Genomic DNA, 14960 nt, shown 5'->3' with positions numbered 1-14960 from the left:
ACAGAAATAAGTCCAAATCAAACACAGTAACTCATAACATCTCTCATTGTCATCACCAGCTCTTGGATCATGTGCACATAAGATTATTTTGCGGCTGCATGCATCCCTGCTGGTTCTGACCTACAATGCCACAGTCATGGTCATGTTAGCCCTTACACATTTTACCATTATAACCGTAGTTTACATAGATTTTTTAATTTAACAAATAAATAAAAAAATAAAAATGTGGCAGGGTGTGGCTTGGGCGCGGCTTGGGCACAGCTGGAGGGGAGGCTGAGACACACTGAAGCTCCATCAGCTCATCACGCCTCCCCTGTTTAAAGGAGTGTACCAGGAGCCTGAGCTGAGAGAACCCCTGACCTGAGGGGTTGTTGTTGTTAATTAGATTAATTAAAGTAAAAAGCAACTGAAATAAAGTGTCTAAAGTGCAAGTATGCAAGTCAATCCTGTTACAAATTTAAAAGTAATTTTTTATTTAATTTTTCAACCTTTTATTTAATGCAAACGAATCATTTTTAAAGACTATATGAACTCACACATGAAGTTGTGATGGAAATGTGTAATTTAACTTTTTGATTATCTCTCAGGCACATCATTTTCTTGGAGATGATAAGGACAATTATCTACCATGTAATTCACCCTAACTGGATACACTCAGGCACATAGTGTATAAAATAATTTTTAAAAAGCATCATTGTTCAAATACCTACCTGTCACGGCCGCCGGGGCGAGCAGTGTGGTGTTGGAGGAAAAGGATGCAAAATGCAGGCAATGACTGATGATATGAGTGAGAGTTTATTTACAAGTGGCAGAGTGACAAAAACAGGAAATGAGAAGAGAGAAGCTACTGAACAAACCTAAACTGGGAAACTAAATAACAAACGTGAGATCATAGTAAAACGGGGTGAAGGGCAGAGACGCAGACTAAGGAACAGAACACCATGAAACGCAGACAAGCCGACAAAGAGCACAGACCGACACCCACTATATACACACACACGCACACAAGGAACCCAGGTAATCACACACAGGAGGGAAGCACAGCTGATCTTAATACACAAGACGACTGGAGGATACAAGCTGAACACAGTGACAACAGACACAGACCTTCAAAATAAAACAGGAAATCCACAACACGAACAGGGCACAGGATACCAAAATCAGAATAAACTAGAACAGAAGACAATAATCACACTAAACACAAAACGCTGGGTCAACAACCCAGCACCATGACATTACCACAGTGGATAATAAATCAGCTACATCTGAGCCTATATAAATGAGGCACTATACAAATGACTGTAATTCCTAAACGTTGGATCATAGCTGAAAGCCTGCCCCTTAATAATATATTGATTTTTTGATTTAAAATCCACGGCAGTGGTGAACAGAGGCAATAATATGTTCAAACATATAGACCTAGTACCAATAATGCTGATAAATGCATGGTTGCATCCACAGTCATCAAAAATCAAAAGTTAGGAGTTCATATTGGTTTGAGATAAACAGCTTCTCTTTGTTTTTCCAGCATGCCACTGCAAACCACTGCAGAACAAGGTCATGTAATAAAGAATGGAAACATGTAATTCACCCTTTGTTTCATGTATTCATTTGTGTAACTTCACAGTCACCTTATCTTCCTGCACAGATGGATGCTTTTGTCTGCTGCTGTTTTTCCTCTCACTTATGGAGCAGAAGCTTCAGCAGACATTTGGGTCACATGCTTCTTATATATCATTGATTTGCCAAGTCTCTTTTTATTGCCCTTCATTGGATTTTAAGGAGGCGCTGAGAGCTCTACACAGACAAAATGCATGCAAATAGACAAAACACCTTCACACATGACAACACAGTTTCCACATTTTAAAAAAAATTGGGGTTTTTTTTGCTTTCTTGAAGTGCTTGAACATTCACTTTGAAGTGAAGGTTCTTATTTTCCAACACCATTAACTGAACTGACTTTTGTGAGTCATGAACTCCTTGCAGGAGCAAGCGCGTTCGAGTTGTGTCCGTGTGTCACTTGTGCAGCGAGAGCAGAAATTGGGCCAGTGTCTCACAGGCAGGTTGGCAAGTATTCAAGTAACAGAAGATCGAAACAATTAAGAACTGGACCAGCAATCTGGAAACAACATCGCTCGTGAATGTTTGAGTGACACTCAGATAACTTGGAACACAGAGAAAGTTTTCCAGTGGGTGGGTGGATCTCTTTCACTCACGTGACAAGAGACACAAGTGAAAGAGAGACAAAGGCGAGCTACAATACATGACAGCATGTATTATGCGCTATTTCAGTTAACTTCAGCATTTGTTTGTGCTGTATATTTGCAGCTTTTTCAAGCTCACTAAAAGTAAAATCTTCTGAATAAAATGAGGAATTTCATCAAGTGTAAGAGTCCTGCAGCTCTTAAATTGACCAGGTTCATAATCCAGCTTAGTGAAGCAGACCTCAGGTATAGCTTTTTCTGAGGTTTTTAAGCCTTCTCTTCCTCTCAGCAGTTGATGTCCTGGAGTCATAACCATTGAATCTCATCACATCAATCATTGCCCAAAGTTGCACTAGTTTTATAAAATGCATAAATAACCCATTGAAAGGCATCCACTGTTGGAGGGCATCTACAAATGAACAGCATCAAAATCATCCATCCCTCAGTCCATCTATTTTTTTTTTTGCTTATCCAATTCAGCCTATCCCAGCAGTCATATGGCAAGAGGCAAGGCACACCCTGGACAGGTCACCAGCCCATCCCAGGGCCATGACAGAGTGGCAGACCACCATTCTCACTCACACTCAGCACCAGTTAAGCTATCGTTCAATTTGTTGGACTGTGGGAGGAAGCCGGAGTGCAGCCAGAGTGAGAGAACCCACGCAGCCACGATGGTGGGGTGGTTAGCACCATCACCTAAGAGCAAGAAGGGCCTGGGCGTGGCCATCTGGAGGCTTTCTGTGTGGAGTTTGCATGTTCTCCCTGTGTTCTTCCCAGCCTCCTCCTACAGCCCAAAAACATTCACATCAGGTTAGTTGGTGTAAAAATGTTGTGAATAAAAAACAGTTATATCTATGATGCAAATTTATGCAAAAGAAGTACTTCACTATGCCAAGAATGTCTGATTAATCCTTGCATTGTTTGTTGAAAAGCTCTTTGGCTTCATCTGTACAGTCACAAAACAATCCATCTGTCCATTTTCTTAACCACTTCTCCAACCAGGATAAGTGGCCCAAATAATCAGTTAGCACTGAGAATAACACAAACAGCAACAAGCTGAGGATGCTGCTGAAGGGCTGTTCAGAAATGACAAGATATCCAGAATGTTTTGCTTTTGTGGTAACCCTGAGAAAACAAATGAAGTCAAACAAATCAGAAATGAATCAGGAAAACATCTTTATTAATTTAGCAACACAGCCACAACATTTACTAAAGAAATAAAAACAATACTGCAAAACACAGGCCACTACCAAAACAAGCTGCATATACATAATCACATATGTAAGTGGCAAAAAATACAGAATAAAGTATGTTTTCTTAATTTTGCCTGCACTGTTTCGTCTGTTTGCATGTGTTTTCTGAAGCTGGTCTCAGTGCCTTCATAATCATAAAGAGTACAGTAGGTAGGGAAGGACTGCATCTAATGTTTAATGTACATTGCAACAATATGCAACAACTTCACAATTTAATTTTATGGAAGAAAAAACTTCATGTGAAAGAGGCTGGCTCAAACTGCTGAAAGCCTGTGCTGGAAAGTGTTCCACTACATTAGTACTACAAAGTGATGAAGAACAGAAGGAACATATTCATCACCATTATGGCCAAGATGCATAATGCTTGATTGTTTCCCCTAGGATTTCAGGGAAAAAAAGAGAAGCTAATGTCCACATTATGTTACAGGTTCTGACATCTTCTCCAGCATGCATCCCAACTCTACTTTTCTATTATTATTCTCGGTTCATCCTCCTCCCCCCTCTCTTCGCTCTGATGAGGTCCATATCATTCTTGTGCTCGAGCAGAAACCAGAGCTGACATGCCCTTCTGGGAAATGGGGTAAAAGGTATGTGAAAATGACTTCCATTAGTGGATGAAAGCTGGGAGATCTGAGAAAAAACGGAGAGAAAGTGAGTGAATGAAGCAAGAAACAGAGTAGAATATGAAGTGAAAGGGCTTCCTTATAGTTTTTCAAAGAAGACAAACGCCTTTTAAGTGGGTCATTGTAATGCTGTTCAGCATACTTAACTCTTTGCCAATGTTGGAGGACTGATGCGTGGTCAAAGTCTGATATGAAAATTTACCCAGAGCTATGTTTTGTAGAACTTTTGTGACACTTTTGCATGAAGTTTTTGCATCATCCAAGCCCCTTTAACAGTCTTTTCTTACAACATGGCATTGTCATGGCAGTTTATGCAGGTCAGAATCAGGAGTCAGGTGTCGTCATCGTCATCATCATACTATAATGATCACAGCGAATATATGCCTGCAAGTTTGTTCCCAGACTCCTCCTGGAAAATTGGTTCAAATCTTGGTAAACCGTAGCCTAGAAACTACCTTAGATACCAAGATTTGTAACATTTATATTGTGACTGATTAAAATATTTATTTCAAATAAAAAGTATAAAAAGTTTCTGTTTATTTGTATATACAAATCATGTGACTCCTCCCTTAGTTATGCTGCAATAGACGTAGGCTGCCGGGGGATTCCCATGATGCATTGAGTTTTTCCTTTCCAGTCACCTTTCTCACTCACTATGTATTAATAGACCTCTCTGCATTGAATCATATCTGTTATTAACCTCTGTCTCTCTTCCACAGCATGTCTTTTATCCTGTCTTCCTTCTCTCACCCCAACCGGTCGCAGCAGATGGCCGCCCCTCCCTGAGCCTGGTTCTGCCGGAGGTTTCTTCCTGTTAAAAGGGAGTTTTTCCTTCCCACTGTCACCAAAGTGCTTGCTTATAGGGGGTCAGATGATTGTTGGGTTTTTCTCTGTATCTATGAAGCGCCTTGAGGCAACTTTTGTTGTGATTTGGCGCTATATAAATAAAATTGAATTGAATTGAATTGAATTGAATGTGACTGAGGCCAGTTTGTGAGCAGGTGTGGACGCCCATTCCTTTCAGGTAAAGTATAGCCTTAAATTGCTGATGATGACCCCCCAGGGATCAATAAAGTATTCTGATTCTGATTCTGATGACCTGCTCATCTTTACTCGTCCTCCTTTTGTGATTCTTTAATGTTATTTTTCATTGAGAAACTTCACAAAATACACCAAGAACTGGTTTCCGAGGTTCCATTTAGCTCTTCCTGTGTAATTCATCTCCCATCACACTGTTTTTCTGCTTTCCAGCTCCCCTCGGTTACTGATATTTCAGATTTCATCTGTAAGTCAAAACCTTCTACTTGTCAGCTAGACCCCATTCCTACAGTTTTGGTTAAGACTAGGGGTGTCAAATTATCGCGTTAATTGCGATTAATTAATTACAATGCTATTTAGCGCGTTATGTTTTTTAATCTCGTTAATCTAATTTTTAATCTCTTGACGTCATTGATTTTGTATGAGAGTTGCTATGTTATAAAATCCGTTTTTATGTGCTGGGCTCCTTGTGCTTGACTTGTTGGGGGTGGAGTCACGTCGTGAGGTCAAGGTGAGAAGTGGTGATTAGCTTACAGTGTGGATATGGAGGCGCATCTGAGAGTTGTTGGCCCAATGAACGGGAAATTTGTATTTCATAAACGCCCCGACGGCACCATTGACAAAGGTAAAGTGGTCTGCCTAGAGTGTAAGAAGGAGTTTGCTTACCACCGAAGCAGCTCAAGTTTGGCCTATCACCTCAACGCAAAGCACCCAGCCGCGAGTGCAGCAACAGCTAGCAGTGAAGACGTTAGCAATATAGCAAGCCAGAGCAAAGCTTTTCGCCAAACAAAACTAGAGAATACCCCTCGTATGAGCAAGTCTGCGACCGACAGGCTGACTAATGTTATTGCCAAGTGGATAGCGATGAACTGTAGGCCGATAAATATAGTAGAGGACGAAGGATTGACAGAGGTGTTGCAAATTGCGTCCAATGACCCGTCATACAAGCCGCCGTGCAGGACTACAGTAACGACCAAAATCAGCAAAATGTACGACGGCGAAAAGAAAAACAAACTTGAGATTTTGGCGGAGGATTCTCCCAACTGTGTTGCTATAACCGGAGATCACTGGACCTCAGCTGGCAACCACAGCTATTTTGGGGTGACTGGACACTTTATTGATAGTGAGTGGAACCTCAACTCATTTGCACTGACCGTCATGAGAACAGAAACCAGGCACTTTGCTGATAAATGCGCCGAACAGTTCCTCAAGGTAGCAAATGACTGGGGTATTGAAAACAAGATATCCACCATTGGCACAGACAGCGCAGCAAACATGCTGGCTGCTATGAGAGCACTTCCATATGAGCACATCGCCTGCAATGCTCACATTCTCCAGAGGACCATCACGGTATGTCTCGATAGCAGTGGTTTTGTCGGTGTACTGGCAAAGTGCCGCAAGATTGTTGGTCATTTTAAACAAAGCCCTGCGAGTACCACAGAACTTAACCAACAACAAGTAGCACTCGGAAAGAAGAGCGATCAACTTATACAGGATGTACCCACCAGGTGGAACTCGACTCTCGCAATGGTCTCACGCCTCCTATGTAACCGAGAGGCTGTCCAGGCTACGTTGGACCAACAGAACCACAGGTTGGTCTTGCCAACCGAAGCTGAGTGGGCGAAACTGCAGAGGCTGGAGCTCCTGCTTGAACCATGCAAGTAAGTTCAAATAAACGCCTTCCCATTTTAATTATATAAACTACTGTTACATGTGTAAAATCAAAATTAATGAACATAACAAGGAACTTTTAAGGACAATTAAATTGGAAATCAGTTACACTTTGATTTAAATGAATCCAGCTAGGTTTATTTAGCAAACCTCTCCACCTCTGCAGGTATGTGACAGAGCTGCTGGGTGGTGAGGCCTACGTCTCTTGCTCTGTAGTGCTGCCTGCTTTTCGCCATCTGTACCGTGTCATGGACATTACTGATGATGATCCTGCCTACGTGGTGAAGTTCAAGAATGCCTTCCAGAAGGATCTGGCAGCACGACGAGCTAATGGCAACGAGATATGGTTCGAGGTGGCCACAGCATTGGATCCACGGTTTAAGGATTTGAAATGTCTTCCAAGAGAAAAGAGGGAACAGGTAGGACAATAAGGTTAAGCTGGACTAATGAGTCCAATTCATTATCAAATCAAACTTTTATTTATTATATGGAACACAAAGTTCTTTACAAGATTAAATAAAAAATTAAAAAAAGCACTTAGTTTTAATCACAATCATTCATTCATTCATTCATTCATTCAGGTGTGGACCATTCTGGAGAATATGCTCCAGGCAGCAGAGCCCAGAAGAGCAGATAGTCTCCAGCCCTCCACAGAGGATGATGGACCAGCTCAGAAGAAGAGGAGGAGCGAACTCCTTCTGGGGTCTGACTCTGACTCAGAAGATGGAATTGAGTCTGGAGAGCTGCAGCGCTACAGAGCAGAACCCAGCATCAGTATTGATGACTGTCCCCTGCAGTGGTGGTATGCTCACTCAGGAGTCTATGAAAAGCTGTCAGTCCTAGCACAAAAGTACCTGGCCTCCCCAGCTACCTCTGTACCCTGTGAGAGACTCTTTAGCCTTGCAGGCCACATAGTGCAAAAGAAAAGGGCAGCCTTGCTTCCAGAAAATGTTACCAGGCTGGTGTGTCTTAGCGACTGGCTGAGGAAGAAGAAATGAGACACATGTGGTCAGCATAGCTGCTGTGTCATTTGTAGCCTACTAGAATAGATTGCTTGATGTTCAGCACTTTTTTTTGTGATGGAAGAATACTTTGATGTGCTAACTTGCAGCACTGCAATGTTAGTTTTATTTTTCATTATCTGAAGCAGAGGAATTTCAGTGCTGTATTGCTCAGAAAAGAGCAACTCTGATGTGCTAAGTTGCAGCACTTAATTTATTTGATTTTATTTGTATTTATTTTTCCACTTATTTTACAAAAGAATACAACAGTATGTAAATGGTTGCATCTGTTTAACGTTTGTTAAACAATAAATGACTTTATAAAGTCACTTTCTTTGTTATATCAGTCTTTTGGTCTGCCACAATAAGTTGAGGGCTTTCCTCAGCTATTTTTAGGTGAGATTAAAAAAGAGATTAATTAGATCAATTAATTAAAAATCATAATTAATTAATCTCTATTTTTTTTTAATCTCTTGACAGCACTAGTTAAGACATGTCTACCTTCTTTGCTTCCCCTCATATCTGCTATCATCTGCTCTTCACTTACCACTGGAACTGTTCCTGCTTCCCTCAAAATTGCCGCCATCACCCCAATATTGAAAAAAAAAAACTGGTCTATATCCCAATAATTTTGAGAATTTTCGGCACTCAGAATCGCACTCAGTTCATTCAACTCAAATCCTTTACTTCTCAGCCCTTCCCTCTGACCACTGGCGTGCCCCAGGGATCTGTCCTGGGGCCCCTTCTTTTCATTATCTACCTTCTACCGCTTGGACATATTTTCCGTAAATACAATATACATTTTCACTGTTATGCCAACAGTGTTGGGGAGTAACGGAATACATGTACCGCCGTTACGTATTTAAAATACAAAATATGAGTAACTGTATTCCGTTACAGTTACCGTTTAAAAAGGTGGTATTAAGAATACAGTTACTTTGTTGAAATAAATGGATTACACTGCGGTACTTTCCTGTTTCATTTTGTCGCGGGTCAGGACTGTTTGGGTTTTGTTTGACAGCTACGTTCTGTTGTTCCAGGCGGCAGCGTTACGGTTGCCATGGTTACAGGGCGACGCTCTCTCTCTCTCTCTGAGACGCTTTTTCGTTGTTGTTGTTGTTGTGCTAAGCTAACAGGCAGAATGCTACAAGCATAGCTCTAAAGAATGTAGCCTCATGGGCAGTGTAGTCCGTGTTGCAGGGAGAATGGACTGCCATACACGTTATGGGTCTGTGAGCGCGAGGAGGGAGAAAAAGGGGAGTGGAAAGGTACGAGTTGTCATCGAGGAAAAACGGGAGCTGGAAGCATGTAAATATAATAATAACCACTTCAGCCAAGAAGAGTGCCTGACGAGCCCAGTTGTAAGTAAGCTATTAGGACTCGACTGTACGCTGTGTTCGTGTTTTCCTCCGAAAACAATAAGTTCCGTTGGAGCAGCCTTTCAACGCCTCTCTCTGTCTCTCGCAAGAAAAGTTGACCCAGACAACAAAGTAAAGCTATTTTTCGGCTACGAGCCGACAGAGACCCCGCCATATTAGTCAGAGGTCCCTTTACTACAGTTCGGAGTCGCGGACCTTCAGTAATAGTAATAAATCACACAGCAATAGTACATTCACGTTGTTGTAAAAAGCATGATAATATATTAAGTAATCCAAAGTATTCAGAATACGTTACTGTCATTGAGTAACGTAACGGAATACATTACAGAATACATTTTGGGGCATGTATTCTGTATTCTGTAATGGAATACATTTTAAAAGTAACCTTCCCAACACTGTATGCCAATGACACCCAGCTTTATCTGTCCACTAAACCTGATTCTGCTCTTCCCCCATCCTCCCTTACCCTCTGTTTAGCTGAACTAAATTCATGGTTCTCTTCTAATTTTCTCAAGCTCAATAGTAATAAATCCGAACTCCTCTTGATAGGCACTAAATCAACATTATCCAGAACCAACAGTTTCTCTATTACTATTGATAACTCACCGGTCTTCATTTCTTCCTCTGTGAAAAGTTTGGGTGTCATCCTCGACAGTACTTTATCTTTCAATTCACACATTAATAATGTTACTCGGTCTGCATAGTTTCAATTGCGCAACATTAATCGTCTCCGTCCTTTTCTCAACCCACATGCCACTGCCATTCATGTTTATAGTAGAGATGGACTGATCCGATATTACGTATCGGTATCGGTCCGATACTGACCTAAATTACTGGATCAGATATCGGAGAAAAATAAAAAATGTAATCCGATCCATTAAATATCACGAAAGCACCTCACAAAACTTGCTACACGCCGTAACTCACCTCAGAACGTTAGCACGTTGGAGCAGTATGCATCACGTGATAGAGCGGCTGTGGCATGCGGGACCTGTCGGTGGTCTGGATAGCATTTGGAGCTTCGCTAGCAACTCGGCATTTCATCTCCGACAAAGTTATCCCGAGAGAAGTAAAGCAAGTGTGTAAGTCCATCTCTGAATGTTTGTAAAGCATTCCTGCGTTAAGCTTAACAAGCGACTGCCTCTTCTTGCTGCTACTTCAATCATGAAACTGCTTAATGATCAGCTGATCGGCTTTTCTGTCGCGAGTCCGTGTCTCTTGTTTGCTTTTGGCCCACTTTGCACCAGAAAGAGGAAACCAGCGGCTGAACAACAGCAGCACGTTTAAGCTTGATCAGCTGTTGTTAGAATTTATTTAATATTACTTTCTACTCGAGGATCTTTTTCTACGTAGCTGACGGCTGGTAACTGTGCAGGGGCGGATCTAGCAAAGTTTAGCCAGGGGGGCCGATAGGGCATTACCAGGGAAAAGGGGGCACAAAGACATACTTTTCTTTCTTATTCTCATTTAAAATGTCTAGCTTTTAATAAATAATTATCTGAATCTTACACCCAAAGTTTTAATTTGATGTAAAATGAATAGAAGTCAATTACTGTATATAGTAACTATTAAGTCTAATATACCCTAGTAAGCTATAGTACTTTTTCCTTTGGGAAGGTACCATCTGTGCAGTCTGCAATTTTGTTGAAGAAAGATGTTGAATCTATTTAATATTTCTTGAAAAATAATTGATTTCTGTGCATTTTTTTTCACACTGCATCAAATTAAGGTTGATTACGTCGATTAAGCATCATGAGGTGGAGCGTGAGGGGTGGTTCCCTATTTTTTATTTATTTATTTTTGTTGTTGCTGGGAGTTGGAACCCTATTAGTTAGGTTGCTTAATATTTATGCTAAGTACTCTTTAAAATACCAGAATAGGGAGGATGGTGTAGGTTTAAGTTTATTAGATTGATCAGTATTGCTGAACTATGAAATATTTTTTTTGCATACAGGTATAACAGAATAGCTTTAGTGTAGTTGTTGTTTTAAACTTAAGTATGAACTTATACAAAATGCAGCAAGATATTTAAAAAACAGTTTTGTTGATTAAAAAACACTATATCAGATTCATATCGGTATCGGCAGATATCCAAATTTATGATATCGGTATCGGTATCGGACATAAAAAAGTGGTATCGTGCCATCTCTAGTTTATAGCTCTGTTACTTCCCGGATTGATTATTGTAATTCACTTCTTTTTGGTCTTACTCAAAAATCCATCCACAAGCTCCAACGCTTTCAGCTTTCAGCTGCTCTGCTCCACGACTCTGGAATTCCCTACCTGCTGATTTAAGAAATATCTCTTCCTTCTCACTCTTTAAGTCCAAACTCAAAACCCACTTGTACAAAATAGCTTATCCCACATAACCTCTCCACTCTGCTATTTTATCTGTTTATGTTTTATGCTTTTATGATTCTGTAAACTGCTTGCTTTTATGTTGCTTTTATTCTACTGTGTACCGTGACCTTGAGTGTTTTGAAAGGCACTTTCAAATAAAATTTATTATTATTATTATTATTATTATTATTATTATTATATGAGCCATACCACATACAGGATAGGGCTGTTGCCAAGTTACCCATTCCTATTGCATTTCTATATTCCATATTGTTAGTTATTCAATGTTTTCTTTAAAATTCTCAACTGTGCCGTATCAAGTTTAATGGAAGTTTTTGCTAGTAATGATAATAATAATGATCCTTGGTTCAAATCCAAATAACCTAACCCTACTAACTGCATGTCTTTTTGCCTTCTTGCTGTAAGGTAAGTTGTGGAATTACCAGAATGCAGAGCGGATTGTTTTATATACCAGGCTTCAGCAGCAGCCCCACAGGATATTCAGGCCACAGAGAAAAAGAAGCAAAAGCAGAAGAACTAAATGCACAAGTGCAATCCAAACATTCTGCTACTCCTCTGATGAACAGAAATAACAATACCTGATTAAAAATAAGTTCTGATGCTCCGTTGAAGGTCATCTCCTCGTGGACCTCTGGAGCTCTACCAATGCTGCTGCTATTTTTAGCTGTGTTGAAGTCCTGTTCTGACCACTTGCATGTGTGCATCTACAGTTTCACTGAGCAAACATCCACTTCTGTGTTATTGGGTTCTCTTCATTGGCTCCCTGCTTAATCCTGGATTGGATTTAAAGTCAGATACAATGTCCTTAATTATCAGGCCCCAACATATGTTAACCACCTTATAGCACCATTTTATCCTAGTAGAGAACAATGCTCGCAGAGTGCAGGGTTAAAGTTTGACTCCTATTCTATTTTTGGAGAGTCTGCAGCTATCAGCTCCCACTCTTGCTGAACCAGCAACCAGTCTGGGTTCAAGGAACAGTCACCCTCTGGTTCTGCTGGAGGGCTCCTGTGAAAAGAGTCCTCAATCTTCAATCTGACTGCCAATAGGTTGATCATAGGGCAGGGATGTCAAACTCATTTTACATCAAAGACCAGACACAACCCACTTTGATCTTAGGCCAAACTTTCTAAAAAATAAAAAAAAAGTTGAACTACAAAAATTTATATTGTACATAGTGGGGGGGAAAAGCAACTTCCTGTCATCTAATTGTTGATTTACTTAGACATGGAGGAGATCTTTATCAAAAGGAAAGGTTATAAACCTTATAAAGTTATAAATGAAAATACAGTAAAGTCAAAAGCTTATGCCTTCCTTCACATTTTCCAATGCGATCCAGTGGGCTGTATTGAAATCTCACCTGACCCCTGGGCCTTGTGATTGACACCCCTGTCATCGATCAGGGAGTTGTCTGCTTTGAGGCTTTTTTCAGTGAAATTCTCAGTATTTTTTGTATTATTGGGTCTTTAACTCAAAATAAGAAGCACCTCAAAGCAACTTTGATATGATGACATAAAACTGTAATTCAATTTACAGTTTTTCTCGATTGCCTAAACACTATAACCAGGCCTCTAAACTAAAATTTCAAAACCGTAACGCTATTGTTCAAAAAGCTCACCCATTTCCCTGAACTATAAACACTATTCCCTGCTTTGACACATGACTCAAATTTGGTGAACTGTTACTGCAAAACTCTACACACAAATCCCTACATTTTACAGTGCTTACACCATGTAGTCATTTAGAAAGCACTAGCATGCAATAATGTTAACTTAAGTCAGCATAGCTTGAGCTCAATTAGCACACAATTAACCAGGTGGAAACACTAGGAGTCAAAATTTAGCACACACCAATCAGAACCTGCGATGGATAGATAAAAGGGCCAAAGTCAGCTCATTCAGGTTTGAAACAATGGATCCAAAGAGATGCAAAGGAAGAGGACGTGGTGGAGAAAGAGGATGTGTTGAAGGAGGAGGACGTGGTGGAAGAGGAGGAGGAGGTGGTCTAGGACAACAGGAAGGTGGTGGAGGAGGAGGAGGACGTGGTGAAGGAGGAGGACGTGGTGGAGGAAGAGGACATGGTGAAAGAGGAGGACGTAGTGGAAGAGGAGGAGGAGGTGGTCTAGGACAACAGGAAGGTGGTGGAGGAGGAGGGAGAGGTGGAGGAGGAGGAGGACGTGGTGAAGGAGGTGGAGGTGGAGAACGACGGCGACAAGGAAGGGGAAGAGCAAGGGCAAGAAGACAGTCAGTCTCGGATGAAATTCGAGCCACTTTAGTTGACCATGTCCTTGTCCATGGGATGACTATGAGGGAGGCTGGGCAACGAGTACAACCGAATTTGAGTCGCTTCACTGTTGTCTCCATCATCAGAACCTTCAGGGAGGAAAACAGGTAGGTGTACTTGCAGTAAGACTGCTTTGTACAGTAACGTTTAAGTTACTGAACTTATGTGTCTTGAGTATGTTTCCATTATTTGCCTGTAAAATGAATGTGTGACAGTTACAGTAATGAGTGCTTCTATTTTTGTAGGACACAGAGACGACCACCTGGTGGAGGCAGGTTAAGGCTTTTGTTGGAGGAGCAAGAGAGGGAACTTGTAAACATGGTAATTGCAAATAATGTAATCCGCCTGCAAGAGATTCAAAGGAGAGTGATTGAGGATGATCATCTTTTTCGAGGCATAAATGCCATCAGCCTCTCCACAATTGACCGCATCCTCCGAAAGAATCAATTCCGGATGAAACAGGCATACCGAGTCCCTTTCGAACGAAACTCTGACAGAGTGAAAAACCAACGTGTGGAATATGTTCAGGTATGAGTTTTGATACTGTATAAAGTATTGTGTACCATCACAGCATGGCAGTTTATGCTGCCATTTCAGCACTCTTGAACTGTGGTTCAGGGTACCGATTGACTCTACTGTGTTATGTGTTTTGCAGAGAATCTTTGAGATTGAAGGACGGCCTGTTCCCCATGAAATAATCTTTGTGGATGAGGCAGGTTTTAACCTGACCAAAAGAAGGAAAAGGGGGAGGAACATAATTGGCCATCGGGCTATTGTAAATGTCCCTGGTCAGCGTGGGGGGAATGTCACTATGTGCGCAGCCATCAGCCAACGAGGGGTACTCCACCGCCATGCCGTACTAGGACCCTATAACACTATGCTTCTCCTTGCTTTTCTTGATGGTTTAAGACAACATATGTTCCAGCTGGACTACAGGGAACCAGCACAGCCAGAGTAGCCTCACTACGTTGTTGTGTGGGATAACGTCAGCTTCCATCGCGCTGCTCTGGTTCGTGACTGGTTTACCAATAACCCAAGGTTTTCTAATATCTTTCTGCCTGCATACTCTCCCTTTCTAAACCCGATAGAGGAGTTATTTTCGGCATGGCGGTGGAAAGTGTATGACCGAGAACCTTATGTCCGTGTT

The 14960-nt window shown here is 41.2% G+C and overlaps 1 protein-coding gene and 1 long non-coding RNA gene across 2 annotated transcripts; both read left to right on the top strand.

The window, feature by feature from the left end:
- Positions 1-5432: 5432 nt before the first annotated feature.
- Positions 5433-7893, top strand: LOC308395812 (E3 SUMO-protein ligase ZBED1-like). The gene is made up of 3 exons (XM_080880804.1): positions 5433-6779; positions 6956-7208; positions 7371-7893. Exons 1-3 carry the CDS (start codon positions 5662-5664, stop codon positions 7785-7787), a joined length of 1788 nt encoding a protein of 595 aa, XP_080736930.1. The 5' UTR covers positions 5433-5661; the 3' UTR covers positions 7788-7893.
- A 5839-nt stretch (positions 7894-13732) lies between these two features.
- Positions 13733-14960, top strand: LOC308395756. Its single transcript, XR_013971452.1, has 3 exons — positions 13733-13920; positions 14059-14341; positions 14469-14960. It is a non-coding gene; the product is annotated as an uncharacterized lncRNA (long non-coding RNA).

This window comes from Rhamphochromis sp. 'chilingali' (genome assembly GCF_963969265.1).
Source record: "Rhamphochromis sp. 'chilingali' genome assembly, chromosome: 4".
NCBI classification, from domain to species: Eukaryota; Metazoa; Chordata; class Actinopteri; order Cichliformes; family Cichlidae; genus Rhamphochromis; species Rhamphochromis sp. 'chilingali'.
Note: the sequence above shows the minus strand (reverse complement) of the source record. Positions and strands in the feature narration are given on the sequence as shown.

Bases quoted from the DNA above. Each gene is read 5' to 3' on its own strand.
- LOC308395812 (XM_080880804.1), top strand. From the start codon at position 5,662: ATGGAGGCGCATCTGAGAGTTGTTGGCCCAATGAACGGGAAATTTGTA. The intron at 6,780-6,955 runs GTAAGTTCAAAT...CCACCTCTGCAG, and splicing joins CTCCTGCTTGAACCATGCAA to GTATGTGACAGAGCTGCTGG. The intron at 7,209-7,370 runs GTAGGACAATAA...TCATTCATTCAG, and splicing joins CAAGAGAAAAGAGGGAACAG to GTGTGGACCATTCTGGAGAA.